Source organism: Pholis gunnellus (assembly GCF_910591455.1).
Source record: "Pholis gunnellus genome assembly, chromosome: 24".
In the NCBI taxonomy this organism is placed as follows: domain Eukaryota; kingdom Metazoa; phylum Chordata; class Actinopteri; order Perciformes; family Pholidae; genus Pholis; species Pholis gunnellus.
In genome coordinates, this window is record NC_136551.1 from 7,053,271 (window position 1) to 7,071,561 (window position 18,291).

Sequence of the window (18,291 nt, forward strand, 5' to 3'; positions counted from 1 at the left end):
TAGTTTTTCATGAACAATTCAATTTATTACTTAATTTAATCCATGTCCATTTGATTCCCTATAGTTTTATTATCATGGTATTAATGCAGACATACACATTAGAATGTGGATTATTATGACACTAATCACGACTCTGAATCTGCTCATTTAAAGGAACGCTTCACCACAAAGTGTTACCTTGAATTCTTGAAGGAAGCGTAGTTTATCTGACTGAGACCAACAGTCTGGAGACAAAAACACAGACTGTTTCCACAGAGACGATGTCAAAATGTTCATAGGTCAATATGTTCACCGCGTTGACCCCACATCCCCCCCCACCCCCCTAACATTTTGAACCTGTGTGGGCACTTGGAAATGCAGCTGACCAGGGTTTGTCTCCTCCCCGACCAGCTCAAAGACACCACCTTAGCCCAGGTCCTGAAGGACGACACCCGCCACCAAGCGCTGGCTGGCCTGGCTGGTGAAGAAGCTGCAGGAGGGTCAGGTCAGCAACCCCCGGGGCATCCTTCTCCCTCCACAGTGACCCCCCCCCCCCCCCCCCGCCCCACCCCACTCTGAGGAACACCAGCAGAGGAGTGCCTAGCAGACACTGTTTTTATGAAACTCTTTCAAAGGACAGAATCCTTTGTGTTCAGAAGCGAGTCGCTTGAGCTCCTGTACTTACGTTCTCGTGATTCTAAAGACATTCACGTGTGTCGCCTCATGCCCTGAAACATATTTACGCATCTACAATAAATTGGTGCTCCACAAATAACAGCTTGAGCCCCTTCCTTCTGCTGCAGTAGCCCTGCCCTCTGTGTTACTGATCTGAGTATTTCAGTAATGTTCTGGAGACCAGAAGCTGTTTGTACATCAACATTGGCGCCTTCTCCAGCAGTATTATTATAGTATTTAGAATAAGGGCGGTTGAAGCTTTGGGGCGTTCTTTCTATCGTGCTGAAAAAGAGAGGAACATTATTAATAAATGCATGATCCAAAGGGAAATAAAAAGGTACCATCTTGGTGTAGTTTAGGCTCAGTGTCCGCTGTGGGCTCATCTCTGATATTTATGTTACATGTTATATAATTAACTAACCCGTTGTAACATGAGGCTTGTTTGAGCTGATTCTGATGCAGGAACCACAGAACCTGGATGCCTAGTGGGGGTGAGTGGAAACTTGGTAGGAGGGTGTAGAATGGGCCAGAGAAGAAGCCATTACATTAAGGAGTGGGTGTAGTGTAAATGACTTCAGGGCACTTATTGTAGAGGTGGCTGCTGGGTACTGTAGTTTTTCTCTCCTGAGAGGAGGTCATTGTGAGGGAGCCCTTCCATTTTAGTCTTGGCTCGCTGCGTGTAATCTGAGCTGGGAAACTGATCTGAAGCTGTGGTTTATTAATGCCTCCGAACCTGAGCAGGGAGCACAGATGAAGACCACAGAGAGAATATTAATATTAACTTCTGAACGTATGAGTGTGAGCTCTCCGCTGGGATGGGATGGGATGTCAGTTATGACTGCAGAGGTGATCTGGGGTCAGTCTGTTAATGTGATGGTGCTGTCCCCGTGGCCTGCTGCTAAACTGGCCTGATCAAAGTTTGATGAGCGCGGCTTAGTAACATTACACGGGACAGACAACACTGTGGAGCTCTGCTGGTCCTCCCCCTGATGGGACAGAGGGGGTCCAGGACCAGATCTGGTCCGACATGAAGACCATAAAGGGTCTTTGGATCAGATGCTTGGAGGGTCAGACACAAGGCGCACCACTCTGCTCAGAGAAAGCAACATTTGTAACTCTTCTCTCTTCTTTATGACAGTTTCCCTGAAATTACATTTTTTTAAAAATCCCAAGCTATTGAATGGTAACTGTATCGTGATGCTTATTATATTGCCAGATTCTTGCCAATACACCGTCCTCCTCTCCTTGTCCACGGGACGTAATGAGGATACAACTCTCAGAGTAGTTTAAGAAATGCTAAGCGGGGCCAAACAGCTGCTCGAGCAACAGGACTGAAGGGATCCGGAGAGAGAGAGGGATCCGGGGGGGGGGGGGGGGGGGGGGGGTGAGCATCACAGAGAGGACACTCTGGCTTCAGTCGTCCTCCATCACTGCAGCTCGGCATGCAGAGGGACGGCAGCAGCTCCCGGGCCATCTGATCTGTTCCAGCTCTGCAGCACCGACCGGGACTCAGGGATGATCCTGCAACAGGTCAGACCCACATAGCAATATGACAGAAGGCTTCTTTTTACTTTACCTATGAAGGGCTATAAAACAGGGAAACGCGGTACGACACTTCCATGAACAGCCAGTGATAGTTGGACCTTTAATATGTGTGGATGTACGACAACAGTAAAAAAAGAAATCATAGGAATATTCAGCACAGTTTTTAACCACTTTGTTAGGAAATGTAGGACGAGACAGAAAACCAGACACACTGTCGAGTGAATTTTGAATCTGTTTGCTAACAGACAACATTTTCATGTTATCTCTGACTTTATGTAAACTAGATGTGCCACCCGTGAGAGAAACACAGGACCGTTGTCCTAGAACTGAATACATATTTCAATTCTAAACCCTCTGGACTTTCTGATCGAGTTCATGTTGTGTGTTTTTGTGTATTCTTTGTCTATGTCATGTATTTGCTGTGTTTTATTGTAATGTATTTACTGCAGTGTATCTATTGTCTAGGCCTAGTGACCCAGTGGAAGCTTAGCCAATCATAATCGCATTACTGCCGGCTGAGAAAAGGTGGTTTTGATCAAATGGTATAGTTCTGTACATAAGAATGAACTTTATTCATGAAATAAATGATGTTAGGTGTTTTTGAGCACGGGTTGGACCAGCACTCAGTTAGTTTAGGTCATTAGTGAAAGGAATGCTGAGACCATGACAGGGATTTGGGGAGATTAGTTGACTTAGTGAGTGCGACACCGGGACAGAACAAAAAGTGCAGGATAGCAGAGAATGCAGTGAAAACATCACAGAGCAGCAAAAGAACATCCAGATCAGCTGAGCGAGCTGCCTGGTGGCACCATCAGCAACACTGGGCAACATCTACTATAATGTATCTGTATGTAAGTAGCATTTTCTCTGCAGCAAAAGGCTCTGTCGACTAAGCTTTACTTAAGATGTATACATACATTTACCATATTGCCTAAATCAGGAGTGAATAATTCAAATCTATTTATTGCAGAATAGGTCTCAGGCCTGGCAGGGATTTCCACAATGTCCCAGTAAAAAGCTAAAAAAGCTCAATAATCAAATTTCAGAACATCCAGATGCCTTCAGAAGACCAGATTCAGAATAGCTTACAAAATAATTAATTGTTATTTATTGCATTTGTTGTCTCATCTTCTGGTGGCAATACAAAAAGAAGAAGATGGCCACTGCATAGTGTTGAATGGTAGTCCTGCAATGGATGCAGCGATGAGGGCTTTTGTGAGTGTGGACTGTCAAATACAAATAAATAATCATTTGTTTCGCTGATGAATTTACCATCAGGTCTGAATGTCTAAAACCTCCATGAATAATTAACCTCTTTTCTTTAGATGGCAGAAGTGTGAGACAACAACGAATGGCTTCCACACTGTCTGGCCTCCGTAAGTCTGTTTTTTATGGTTTCCTATTTAAAATATTAGACTGAGGACATGTGTCAATTCACCATTAGTGCACTATGTACATTTGAGTTTGTGTTAGAACAACATATGACTGATACTGGCCAGGTTGTTAACACTTAAATTATAGTCTAGTCAGTGCATATAAAGTAAGATTTCAGATATTGTCTTAAAGAATGATTCAGAGCTTGAATTAACTCATTATAGTATATTATTTATAGAGCTTGTCTGACCAAATCTTAATCCAAATGTGTTCATTTCCATGTTTGAAATGGCATAATTACTGCCAAAATGAAGATTAGAATTGAAAACTCCATGTACATGATTTTTAGTGTACTCCATAGCATGTGAAATGGACTCTTCATGTTCAAATTGGTAGGCAACATGCAACCTAAACTTGGTAATGGAATTAATAATGGGATGTTAACAGTTGGATTTCCCTACATAAGAGCAGAAATACGATCTAATCATACTCTTATCAATATAAAACTAATCGGTATACCTGTCCTTCTCTTTCCAGGCATCCAGGGGGATGACAACCTCCAGTCCATGCTGGTGGGGACGGTAATGAGGAAAATCAAGTCTCGTACCTGGAAGAAGCAGCGCTACTTCAAACTGCAGGATGACTATATGACCATCTGGTACACGTCCAAGAAGGCTGGCAACACTCACTCCACATGTAAGACCAAATGATTTACTCATGTGATGGACCTTTCTGGTCAAACATTGAGACATGACCTGTTAGTAGAGAAAACAAGATGAAGTGTTCTCTAGGGTTCCCTGTTAGTAGAGAAAACGTGATGAAGTGCCCTCTCAGGTTCCCTGTTAGTAAAGAAAACGAGATGAGGTGCCCTCTAGGGTTCCCTGTTAGTAAAGAAAATGAGATGAAGTGCCCTCTAGGGTTCCTTGTTAGTAGAGAAAACAAAATGAAGTGCCCTCTAGGGTTCCCTGTTAGTAGAGAAAACGTGATGAAGTGCCCTCTAGGGTTCCCTGTTAGTAAAGAAAACGGGATGAAGTGCCCTCTAGGATTCCCTGTTAGTAGAGAAAATGAGGTGGATGAAGTGCCCTCTAGGATTCCCTGTTAGTAGAGAAAACAAAATGAAGTGCCCTCTAGGGTTCCCTGTTAGTAGAGAAAACGTGATGAAGTGCCCTCTAGGGTTCCCTGTTAGTAAAGAAAACGAGATGAAGTGCCCTCTAGGATTCCCTGTTAGTAGAGAAAACGAGATGAAGTGCCCTCTAGGATTCCCTGTTAGTAGAGAAAACGTGATGAAGTGCCCTCTAGGATTCCCTGTTAGTAGAGAAAATGAGGTAGATGAAGTGCCCTCTAGGATTCCCTGTTAGTAGAGAAAACGAGATGAAGTGCCCTCTAGGGTTCCCTGTTAGTAGAGAAAACGTGATGAAGTGCCCTCTAGGATTCCCTGTTAGTAGAGAAAATGAGGTGGATGAAGTGCCCTCTAGGATTCCCTGTTAGTAAAGAAAACGAGATGAAGTGCCCTCTAGGGTTCCCTGTTAGTAGAGAAAACAAAATGAAGTGCCCTCTAGGGTTCCCTGTTAGTAGGGAAAACGTGATGAAGTGCCCTCTAGGGTTCCCTGTTAGTAGAGAAAACAAAATGAAGTGCCCTCTAGGGTTCCCAGTTAGTAGAGAAATATGATAAAATTGGGACGTCCAGTAGAGAAAATGTGATTAGACACCCTCCAGGGAGCCTTTCCAGTAGATAAAAAGTGAGAAAGTGCTGTTCAGGTTGCTCTTCCAATAGAGAAAATGTGATTAAGCGCTCCCCCCCAAAGGTGCTTTTCTAGTGAAGAAAACAAGATTCCCCATTCCCATTTCATCATTGTTCATCTAGCTTTTTGATGAATAACTGATCATCACTGATTGTTATTAACTGTATCTGACATAATATAATTAGTTCTCTATCCTGTGTTGGTCTTTGTGCCCAGTTTCAGTGAGTGATGTGGAGGCAATACGAGATGGACACCAGTCCGAGGTACTGCTCAGCATCGCTGATGAGTTCCCAGCGGACCGATGCTTCACACTGGTCTTCCGTGGTCGCAGGGGCAACCTGGACCTGGTGGCCGAGTCAGCCGAGGAGGCGCAGTCCTGGATCAGAGGCATGAGGAAGCTGATCGATAACCTGGAGAACATGGGGGAGCGGGAGAAACTTGACCAGTATCTTTCACTCAGGGTTTTCAGTCATCAATGCTTTCAAAGTGTTTGCTGGTTTTCAGTCCAACCAAAGTTGTGGTTATTAGCAAAAGGATAGACAGTACAAAAGAGACTCAATCTCATCAACTAGTCAATAAAGGCTGAATTGCAATCAAAAATGGTATCCCCATTGTAGCATGGAGTTCCCCACACCTCATGGCCACCTGCCAACTGGATATTGATACCTCAGCATCCTCTGAATTATGACCACATTGAAAGATTATGCACCTCATGATTTGTGCCCAGTGCCGATGTTCAGTGCCAGTGTACAAAGTAGTGTGTCATGTATGGTGAGGTGGAAGGTAAGGCTGTGGAGGTCAGGCTGGATGATGGGTGTGTAGCACATTCACTTCCTGTCAAAGAATAACAATTAATGTGAGACTAAATGAGATTGAAAACATTAGATCAAATTAAATATAACATAGAAAATGTATACAAATGGTTCCCAGAGCACCTTCTTGGTAAATGCACCTTTTGGATTCTTGATACAGTCAGAGCTTAACTGCTATACATATTAAAGAACTGAGTAAATATACAGTAAAGTTTATTGTGCAGTGTGTCAGTCTTCATCAAGTATCTCTTCCAAAGCTGTCAGAATATTTCAGCCACTATTGAATGTGACACTCCTGAAGTGGCCTACCCAGATGGATTGGTGACTGGTTCAGGAAGGCAGACAAGAACAACGATGGCAGGATGAACTTCAAGGAAGTGCAAGACTTACTGAAAATGATGAATGTGGACATGAACGAGCACCACGCTCACCGTCTCTTCACAGTGAGAGCCTTCGAGCTGAATACCTAAACTATGGTTTCGCTTGTGATTGAAGCATTCCACATCTACTGTTTGGTTTCTATGGCCGCTGTAAGACCTCTTGGGTTTTGATGCATTTATCCATATAGCAACAGCATGATCCTTTCTCTTCTCAGATGGCTGATAAGTCCCAGTCGGGTACACTGGAGGACGATGAGTTTGTGCTCTTCTACAAGATGTTGACCCAGCGGGAGGATGTCCTGAAGGTTTTCCAGGAGTACTCGGTTGATGGCCAGAAGTTATCCCAAAGTGACTTGGAGGACTTCCTGAGAGAGAAACAGCTGGACGGGGTTGACATCCAGCAGCATGCCACGCAGCTCATTGAGCGCTACGAGCGGTCTGACACAGGTACACGGCCTGTATGTTGTATATAATGAACCTTGGTGTACAATTATTGTGAAGGCCTGTCACTTGGTACTGAAGGTTGGGTGCCAGCACTATGTGAGGAGGGTCTGACACACCCCTGCTGTATTTCCAGCCAAGCTGCTGAATGCCATGACATTTGACGGCTTCTTGATGTACCTCGGCTCAGCTGAGGGCTCCATCTTCAACCCACAGTGGCAGGGTGTCTTCCAGGACATGAGCCAGCCGCTGTGCCATTACTTCATCTCCTCCTCCCACAACACTTACCTGATGGAGGACCAGCTCCGAGGGCAGAGCAGTGTGGAGGGATACATCAGGTGATGCCGCTGGGTTAACTGAAGGAAATGTTTTTGGGATGTTCCAATGACCTCAATAAGTGCCCACTAATGGAAAAATGTGCATTTGCACAGCGAATACTGTAACCGGTGCTGGAAGACTACTTAAAATAAATACTAAAATAAAGGTGCCATCTGGAACTGAAAATGGTTCTTCGGATGGATGCCATAGAAGAACCATTTCTGGTTCATCAAAGAACCTTTCAGTGCCCTTCAAATAGGTCTGTAGTTGATTGCAAGACAACTAAAGTTTGCCTGTGGCACACATCCAGAAACGCCACTGCAACTATCACCTATGCATCTCTAAATCCACTTACCAACCAATTTTATAGATTTCCATCAGCGCAAATCCCTTACCTAATGTGTTCCTCTCAGGGGTGATGAGCTTCACTTTGACATTGCCCATCTTCCACCATTCATTAGTTTTACAAAATGCATCAATAGAATTAAGTCCAATTCTTCCTAAGTGATTTATTCTAATTCATCAAGCTGTAAACGTAAGTCTGATAATGCCATTAACAAATGAATTAATTTGGTGGCCAGCATACGTTCTACCATCTTGTGACCCTGAGTAAATAGATAAAATAATGAGTGAATTTGTTTTGCTGCTCAGGGCTCTGAGTCGTGGCTGTCGGTGTGTGGAAGTGGACTGCTGGGATGGTGCCAACGGAGAGCCCATCGTCTATCATGGACACACCTTCACCTCCAAGATACTCTTCAAGGATGTAGTCAACGCAGTGAGCAACTATGCCTTCAAGGTAGCATCCCCTGTCTGGTTGTATCACTCAATTGATTGCTTAAGTGTAGAAATGGATGTGAATCAATCAAAACATCTAGTCGTAAGCTTTGCAATAAAAAGCATTATTCTGAATGTTTGCTTTCTGATGTACTCGTCCTTCAGTGGATCATGTGGTAAACAACATAGTTCTTCTTTTTGAAGACATTTTTTCACACCCTCAGCCCGATTGGGGAGATGATCACATTGGTCCAAATGGGGCTTTTTCAAGTAGACCAAGCATGTGGTGTAATCCCCTCTTGCTGGCATTGCAATTGCTTTTGCTTTCATTGTCTAGTAAAGCTGTATCAACAAATCGCTCAGCTTCTCATTGTACATTTATGAGAGGGAGGACAACAGTGCAATGATATCCAAGACATCATGTGAAAGCCCTATGAAGCTAGCCAGGGAGTACCAGTCTCATGCCAGAGTGAACAACAGCCAGGTTCACATGCATGACAGAGCCTGTTGGGTCTGAGCATCTGTCCGCAGTGAATATTGAGTCCTCATGACCCCTTGTCTGAGGTCTTTCAACCAGCCAGCCACAACCCACAGGTATATGGCAGCAGGCGTATTAGCTTTCCCTATGATAATGCTCTCCAGTGTTCAATTACAAACTCCCTCCCTCCATCCCCGCTCCTCTCTCCCACCCAGGTATCGGAATATCCAGTCATCCTGTCCATCGAGAACCACTGCAGTGTTGAGCAACAGAGAGTCATGGCCCGACACCTCAACCACATCCTCGGTGACAAGCTGCTGAAAAGCACACTAGACGGCAAGGCCCCCGTCGGGCTGCCGTCTCCTGAGGTGAGCAGTGCAGTCCAATGTCTCAACCCTAATCCACTCTACGTGGTTACATTTGGGTATCTGGAGTGCCTAACCCGCAAACTCTGTATCGCAGTTTTCTCAGGTGGCCTAGATCAGAAAACATGTGATTTAACAAGCCAATCAGATTTGACTCCCCTTCTGATGTCCAATGCAGGCTCATTAGAATGTACCGGCCACAGCTTGAGAACTACATTTGCAAAGGTGCGCTATATTTTTCTCGCAAGCCAATCAGAGCAGACTGGGCTTTTCCTGGAGAGGCGTTAAAACAAAGCGTTTAAGACAGACAGTGTGAGAAGAATAAAGTGTTTTTTTTTTACATTAAAACTTGTAAACATGTTCCAGTAGAAACAAAAAAAAAAATCTTATGAACCTGGAAGAAAACTTGCAGATGAAGACTTGGGGGCACCTACACACTCAACGTTACATCACCTTTACTGTGTGAGCCAGTATAGACATGTAAGTAGTATTCATTGAATTATGTCTCAAAACTGTTATGTTGCACTTGTTTATGTAATTAGCAAGAATAACTGAAAGAAAATCTGTGGGTGTACAGAGCCTTTTAAATGCAGCTCATTTCTGTTCTTTAATTGGAACCGATCCTTTTTGATTAGTCCCTGTCATAGGGCACCTTCCCTTTCACCCCAAAGCATGTCAGAGCCTCCTGGGCCATATGATCTGTGTCTACATGCCACACTGGCACCCTGAACTATTCAACACCACAATATTTCCCCCCTCTGGCAATGTTGAACACTGGTTGTGAAGGATGACCCTAGGTTTTATTTGATCTCCCTGTCAGGATCTTAAGAGGAAGATTCTCCTGAAGGCAAAGAAAATCGGTGGTCTGGAGGAGAGTTTCAACGGGATGGTGGAGGACTCTCAAACCGGAGAGGTCAGCGATGAAGACGAGGTGGCTGAAATCAATGAAGATAACCTCCACCGCGAGAGTGTCTGTCGCAGGGTAAAGGTAGGTCAGCCTGTTTAGCACACGGCGGTACACCTGTTAGGCCTCAGACCCAGACACCCTATTATACGCAGTCTGATGAACCAGCCTGGTATAGAAGCAGGATCCTCTATTTCCGTCCTTTTTAGGCTGATGACGCAACATTGAGACAGATTTCATGTATAAATGGAACACTTAATAGATTAAGCTGTCCAACCCAAAATGAGGGCAGATTAAATGCATCTTGTTGATTACAGTTGGTAGACTGTTTTTTTGCGGTGCAGTCCAGGTTATTTACTAAACTCTTTAGACTTCCAACACCTGTGGGATGGACTAGAAGGTTGCCTGTTTGAAACCCGGAAGCATTCTGAGACCAGTTAATGACTTTCACCTCCTTCAAAACCAATGCCACTGAACCTGCTTTCTTTTAGGAGCTCTGGCAGGTTTGGACCTCAGCTTTGTCTTTGTTTAGCAAGAGGTAATTCTGGCACGTCCATTCATTGTATTCATTGATGCACTGACAAAGGCTCAATCCCAGATACCTTCCCTTTGAGTACCTTCAACTGTAGTAGCCCTTCAGAACGGATCCAAGAGGGGTAGTGGTTGAAATCCTTACCCAGGAAATGGGACACCATTCGTTACATCATCAGTAGCCGATTCAATTATAAATTATCGTTAGCCTAATATATAGTGTGTGTTTAGCAGGAAGCCTCTCAGGGACTCCCAGAAATCTGGTTGCCATTTTAGCCAGCGGAAAAGGATTGCATGAACTCCTCTCATTCTTCATGAAAAATACAGAGGATTTAAGGGCAGGGAGCAGACTATGGGTGTTAGATATGGTGATCTGTTTACACTGTGATAGCAGAGAAAGACGCAGGGAGGAAAGAGAGAATGAGGATTCAACACTGTCAACCACTCGTGACCCACAGTCATCCAGATCTGAACTTTTAAAACTTAAACAAACACATCAACTCTTACTTAACTAAAGGAAATACGCATCTTCCACCACTGGACAAGTCACATGTACAAGTAGACACGACAGATAGAGAAGAAGGACGAACAAGAGGACCTCATAGTTGCTGTCAAACAAGACCAAGACCAAGCCATGCTGGGCCAAACTAGGCTAAGTTCAGCAGGTGATGGATGTACGGTCTCCTCTAAAATGGGATATTTGATACCCTGAACAGTACTAATTGCAGTCAGTAATCACCTCTGTTGGTAAATACTGAGGCGTAAGTAGGGCTAGAATGTGATATCAAGTATCAACTATTGCAAATATTTCACTGGGCAATTACATTTTAACAGGGGTTCTTAAAATACTTATAATTAATAAATCACTAAACCATTCAAACAGCAGCTTGATACTGAACATTTTAAAATACAAATTAAAAAGCCAACCCTTATCAGTACAACTGAAACTCATTACCGAGGTTCTCGAAGTCTTTCGAGACTTTTGTTGTCAAATTGTATAATTTCAAATAAAATGTGCATCAGGCACCTTCATTTGCGGACTGGATTAATGTATTTTGACAAAGAACCTTTTAACTCAAGGTCCACTTGCAAGCTTTTTCTGGAGCTTTCTACTGAATCTTGTTTTCTTCATCAAGACGTGGAGTTTGCTCGTCCACGTTCAGATGGACTTTGGGCCTGTGTGGGGAGCAGGGGGGCTCTGGCTCAACAGCTTCCGGCAAGTTGCTGCCTTGGCCGATCAGTTGGGTTTTCATTTTGAGTTTTGAGAAAGCAGGGCCGGGGGACAAGTTCTTGTTCCAGCTCTGATGAAGGTTGAACTTTGTCTTTCTGTATTCACACCACTGCATCACAGGGAACACATGCTGCTCCTTTTTATTCCCCTGATTGCCGTGTGTACTGTATCTGTAAAATGGATTCATATTGATGGCACAGTCTTGAGTGCATACTGTGTTAGAGGATAACGCTTGATGTCCCCGGCAAACTAAGTGCGCAAAAGGAATCATTGGCCACTTAGAGTCATGTTTATTGATAAGCATTTGAGAAGCATGAAACGCCACACTGGGACTCCTGTCAACATGGTCATGAGAGGTGAGGCCAGCGGCGAGTTTGGCAGCGATGTGAGCTCGCCGGTGCCCCTGCTGATGGTGTAGGTGTCTGCGGAGAGGCTGTCTAGCTGTCTGGTAGACGGGTGAAGGTGGAGCCACCGGATCGGCTTTCATGTGGAAGCAGGCAGGCGTGCATGCAGAGGTGCTCTGCAGGTTACGCTGTCATTGGGCTGTTTGGGACGCCACACCTCGGATCTCACAGTCATGGAAGCTACTCTGGCAGCACACCTGCTTTTGCTTGGCATTGCGGTCGAGTATCACTTTCACAAGAGGGTTGTCTCAGGGTTTCGATGTGCCCGGTGCTTCCATCCCTGACAGGATTCCTTTGCATCAAAGGGGTTTACCCTCTCACGTGGTGCTGGGTCAGCTGACGTTACACGGAGCCAGTTCATGGGTCGACCTCAATGAGCCTCATGTGACTTCAATGTGTTAACGACCCAAAGATGTTCAAATGCCTCTTTGTGTCATTGGGTTTGGGCCTCTTCCTACAAGTGAGCAGAATGATGAAACGTCTTTAAGTTGCATCTTCGTTCTAGACCTACACTACACTATTACAGAAATAGCAGGTACCGAGTAGTATCGAAATGTCTCCAGTCAAACAATACCTGCAATCAATCCTCTTTGTGGCCAGAGAAAAAAAAAACAGCACTAAACAGCATGCTTCTTTGACTAGTGGAATGTCGCTGCTGAACATCTGGCATATCTGGCATAAAAATGGTATTTCATTCATGCTCCACTGCTCCACAGCACTCCACTCTGGCATGCAGTACACCTACTGACTATTGGTATGCCAGTGCTGTGTGCCACACAAAAACGGCATGCCACCTGTGTCCCACTGGCAGATACCGGTTTTGACTGGCAAGTACGTACCATGTTAAACTCATAAAATGATACATAGGCAGCTGTCTGATGGGGCAAACACAAGTGGTTGATAAGCTGGATGTGGCCCTGGATAAAGTCTACCAACAGGTTCTCCAACTGTAACAACAAAATGTATTGTTGGTCCTTTTCTGATCTGACGTCCACATCAGGAGGACGACGCCGTTTGTCTCTGTTTCACAAAACCATTTCATGATGGGACGTTATAATAAGCTATGCATTAATCAGTGTGTTACCTTTTTATCCCCTCTCTTCCTTTTTCCTCAGAAGTCAAAGCAGCGTCTGTCCAAGGAGCTGTCCGACTGTGTTGTTTACTGCAAAAGCGTCCACTTCAGTAACTTCAAACACTCCCGCATCCACTCCAAGTTCTATGAGGTGGCCTCTTTCACGGAGTCCAAGGCCCGCAAGCACCTGAGAGAGGCTGGTGAGTCCAGCCTCATCATTCCTCTCTGCTTTACATGATTATGATAGGAACTGTAAACACGAAGGTCTGAGTAATACAGTGTAGTCTGGGATTTTAGTTTTATCGACATCAGATATTTTGTTTCAGTTTTGAGAAGCAGTAATACATTTTGTGAAGCAATTAATACTCTCGTCATTCTTGTCTTTTATGATTGACACAATAATATGTATCTGAGGCTTCGTCATTTGTCAACTTTCACTATCCTTCTGACATTATCTCCATTTCAGGGACCGAGTTTGTGCACCATAACTCCCGGCAGCTGACCCGGGTTTATCCCAGTGGCTTCCGAACGGACTCCTCCAATTTCAATCCTCAGGAAATGTGGAATGCTGGGTGCCAAATCGGTGATTGCATCTGAAATACAGACTTGACTGTTTTCTAAAGCAGACCCCCGGCATTAATTATTCGCATTTCTGTCGTATTGTTTTTACTATTATTGCTGCACGGGGCTATACGCTTTGCATAATTATTTATTCTTCACTTAAATGGGTTAAGAGGCAATACATTTTACAGCAAAAAGAATTGCAGTTCCCAAAATGTTTGACTGTTTGAGGGTTTGGATAACAGAAAGAGTCGCATAGAACCTCACCACAGCACTAGGTAGCCAATATAATAACTACCCAACTATAATATCAAGGCATAATGCTGGCTTTAGGACTCTAAGCAGTTTAGATTATGTCTCACAAGCAACTTCCCATACAACTAAACTTCTCAATTCCATTTTAGATAAGTCAGTGTTGACTTTTGGTTTCTTACGGGACAACAACAGCATTCTCCTGGGTGAAAGTCCTGTGCTGACCCATCCGATCCACTCTGCCCTACTCCCTGTGCAGACTTACACAGACTACGATTAGAAAGGAATTTGTCATCCGTCAAAAACAAACGCAGTTTGGGAGAAATCTCAATTCCCTGTTTGCTCTAGTGTAACTGTTTACTGAGAGAGAATGGGGAGTGAGAGTTTTGGTCTCGGTTAGGATTGACTCATAGTTGACTGAACTGTCTCTCTCTCGACTGTCCATGGCAAACAAAATAGCTGATAGGTTGGACTTCTCTCAGTGACAACAGATGCAAATAAGTTATGATGTGATAAAAAAGACACAGGAAATTCAAACAGACATATCCTTAAAGACAGAACATGTCATCCCGAGTGGACTAAGGTTATTGGTGTACTACCAAATCCTCCTCTCCACTATTAAAGGACGAGTCGCTCCGTTCCAGGGAACATGGAAAGGATCCGAGTCTGAACCACGCAGCCAACAGGAGTTCCACACGGCTTCGTCCTGGGACCTCTCCATCTTTTAATATGTCCTTGTGTAGAGGGCAAAATGATGTTCCCATACAATTAAACTGCATTGTCAATTACTTTTCGAGTGTCCACCTGGGGACAAGGGAATCCATTCTTTTAAACATGTGGTTAATGTTGTAAATTGAAGCAAAACAAAAACTCATGGGTATTTATGCATGGTTATGTTCCCTTCGATATTTTTCATGTATTGAAGTTCAAATCCAAGCCCCGTGCAGCATTAATAACATCCTCTCAAAGTGCCTGAATATGGTGTGTTGTGAATCTAAATTTCATGGCAAGAGCATGAGTCAAAAAGTCATTGTTGTTGTTTTTTTTTCCATTTCATTCAGTTGCGTTGAATTTCCAGACAGCCGGGGAGGGGATGGATCTGAACGACGGACTGTTCGGTCAGAATGGCAGCTGTGGCTATGTCCTCAAGCCCAGTTTCATGAGAGAGGTCGAGAAAAGATTTGACTCTGAGACACCTGAACAAAGGGATGGCTACCAACCTGTCATCCTCACTATACAGGTACAAACCTTAAAGAAAATAAGAAAAATGTGTCCCTGCAGTTAATAGCTGTTTCATGGCTTTATTGAGGAAACCGTATGTATGTGTTTAAGGTGATCAGTGGTCAACAGCTGCCCAAAGTCAACATCAAAGAGGACTCCATCGTGGATCCTCTGGTCAGAGTGGAGATCCATGGTGTTCCTATGGACCAGGCCAAGCAGGAGACCAGATACATCGAGAACAATGGTGCAGTAGAGGCTGTGGGCCCTTACACTTACCTACATAGACATCAATACAGGAGGGAACTAGAAAAGGTGCACTCAGTGGAGAGAGTACAGACCACATAATATCTTGCCAAAAAATAAATTAAACTCACAAAGCTATCTGCCCGTTTAGCAGCAGTGTACTCAGCAGAGTGTGTGCTTGTAGTTCCGTTACCTGTTCGTGGTTGTACGAGGCACTTATCCATAGTCAGCATATTACCTATGGTGGTCGGAACGCCTTCAGTTTGGAGAAACAGACAGGAGAGCGAGAGCAAAGCAATGCACTGCTGTGGACAAGGGCAGTAACAAAATGTATTGTGTAAGTCACAAAAGAAAGACCAACCTGAAAAAAAAATGAATACCCGTTTACGTGTACGCTATATTTAGAATATTTCACCTTTAATCTTAAAGCCATCAGACAACTCTTTCCAACGGGGAACAGAACAGAAAGTGGATCTTATCTATTCTCTCTTCAAAGTCCTAAGACTCCAAAACAAAAACAGTATAAATAAGTGTAACTTTTAGTTCAGTACTCTGTCAGAAAATTATCTAAACTTAGTGTACACTAAAGCTTTTTTAGGTGTCTAAAATACATTTAACTGCTGCCCCTGTCCACAGCATTACATTGCTTTGCTCCCATGCTGGTACACCTCAAAACACAACACACAAAATATTTTGCAGTTTTTGCCAATTAGCCATGGACAGACACCTGCACTCTCAGTCACTCGTGCATGTGACCGGTTGTAGATCCTCCTGTTGGAGATGATGAATGGATGAATGGGTCACTTTGGTGTCGTTCCACACAGAGTTCGGACTTGTCGCTGTAGCATGCAGCGCTGATGTTGAAGGATTTTTTCCTTTGCGCAGGATTCAACCCGGTGTGGTATGACACTCTGCGCTTCACCATCCACACTCCGGAGCTGGCCATGGTGCGCTTTGTGGTGGAAGACTACGACAAGACCTCTAAAAATGACTTTGTGGGGCAGTACACGCTCCCTCTCGGCTGCATGCAGCAAGGTGAGGCCCCTTCTCACACATTGATACATAGTACATTTACAGTCAAATGATTTGCTCATTTCTGTTTATAATTTCCTTAAATGTATATTTCACAACCTTGCAGAGCGAAATCTGTTATGAAAGAGGCAGAGGTATAATGTACATGTTCCCCTAAAGCAGTGGTCCCCAAACTACGGCCCGCGGGCCGGATGCGGCCCGCCTCCACATTTAGTCCGGCCCCCTGAACAATACCAGAGACGCATTATGATTTTTTTTCAGTCTGCACAATTAATCGAATTTTAATCGCGATCACGATTTTGGCTGCCACGATTAAATGAGCATGATCGTCTGCGATATTAACGTTTAAAATACGTGCTCTGCTACATATCAAATCAAACGCTTCCTGAATCAGCCAACCACCAGGGGGCGAACGAGATGAGAGCTGTCATGCGCGCACCCTGTAGAAGTAGAAGAGTAGAAGAAGTAGAAGAGCCGAGAGACGGGAGCTTGAAGGACGAGTACTTGTGCTTAATTTATTTACACACCGGCATGTCATGTCTGTCACTACATGGTCGCGCGTTTTCAATTCCCCTGCTCTCTGTATCGCGCACAGCGGTGTTCCGCCCCGATCCGCGCGCACGATGCAACAGTCGCTCACCTGCGAGTAGCACGCACGCACGTAGCACCCCCCCCCATAATCGGGCCCTAGGTCAAACGATATGTTCAGTGATGTGGCCCTCACAGGAAAAAGTTTGGGGACCCCTGCCCTAAAGAATAGCTAATGAATGATAATGTTGCTCTATGTCTGCTGGACGTGGAAATAATGTTATAGTATCACACCCATAGTCTCATTTAGACACTTGTTAGCAACCGCCCTTTTTAAGACACGTGAAAGCTTCTAAATTCACCAGAGGGGTATTTACTGACTTCATTCAAATCTTATTTTAAGCATCAAACCATAAAAACACATTCAGAGAACACATTGACTTCCAGATGAGGGAACAGGAAGTGTAACATGCTCTACGTAAGAACTGGTTTGAATTCAGCTCCACTCTGGTTCTGTTTTTGTGTTCTCAGGTTATCGTCACATTCACCTGTTGTCCAGAGATGGAACCAGTATCCCTCCTTCCTCCTTATTCGTACACATCAGGATCACGGAACTCGACTAATCCTTCTTGGCTTCCCTAACACACAGAGGCACTCCTCTGCACATGTTATGTAGTTATGAGAGTAGAGTCATTCCTTCCTTAGAAAATACTAATAGCTCCTAAACTAGTATTTTATTCTTATTTGATGTGAATAAATATTATGCCAAATCTTCTAGAGGTCCGTTAGTCAGCAGATGGATATGCGATCTGCATGTTTTCAGCTTTGCTCACTAGTGTGTGTAAATTGTCCCTGTGATTGACTTGAACTTTGCTGCTCATGTTTGGTGTACTGTCTCCGTAGCACAAGTATTTGTTTCTGCTGAAATGTTGTGTTGTAGAGAAGAACGTGCCACCAATGTGTTTGGATCAGGATGTATATTACGTATCCTGTCAGTATTTCCCTTTAACTCACAGCACTTCATCATCACCGTGTGACCACTACAGTCCTCAGCTTTCACTGTGGCCAACATGCAAAGTTTCCAGCTACACAGACAGCACCACAGTCTCCTGTTTGGAACATGTAAGAGGGGGGACAGTGTTTGTAAAGTATACTACATTTGATCAAATACCAATCAAGTTGAATTCATTCTCTGTTTCTAAAACATTTTGAGATTGATTAAATTACCTTAAAAAGAAACTAAACTAAATTGAGCTCCAAATTGTGGCGATACAAAACATAACTTGGGCTGAATCCTCTTCTGTAAATATGAGAGTCATGTGACAAAGATGTGACAATTCTGTGCATCAGGATAGTAATATGATAAAGTAAAATCAGACATGCTAATAAATCAGTCAGGCTAAGTTCAAAATGACTGCAAACCACAGCC

The 18,291-nt window shown here is 44.0% G+C and overlaps 1 protein-coding gene across 1 annotated transcript; it reads left to right on the plus strand.

Moving 5' to 3' along the window:
- Positions 1-3,550: 3,550 nt before the first annotated feature.
- plcd4a (phospholipase C, delta 4a) lies at positions 3,551-17,578 on the plus strand (the record flags this gene model as incomplete). Its single annotated transcript, XM_079185478.1, has 15 exons — positions 3,551-3,575; positions 4,111-4,269; positions 5,532-5,760; positions 6,441-6,570; positions 6,723-6,954; positions 7,085-7,286; positions 7,918-8,062; positions 8,734-8,886; positions 9,704-9,871; positions 13,069-13,225; positions 13,492-13,608; positions 14,900-15,078; positions 15,171-15,303; positions 16,188-16,337; positions 17,394-17,578. The coding sequence occupies 15 exons, from the start codon at positions 3,551-3,553 to the stop codon at positions 17,483-17,485; spliced, it is 2,271 nt and encodes a 756-aa protein (XP_079041604.1). The 3' UTR covers positions 17,486-17,578.
- Between the last annotated feature and the right edge of the window lie 713 nt (positions 17,579-18,291).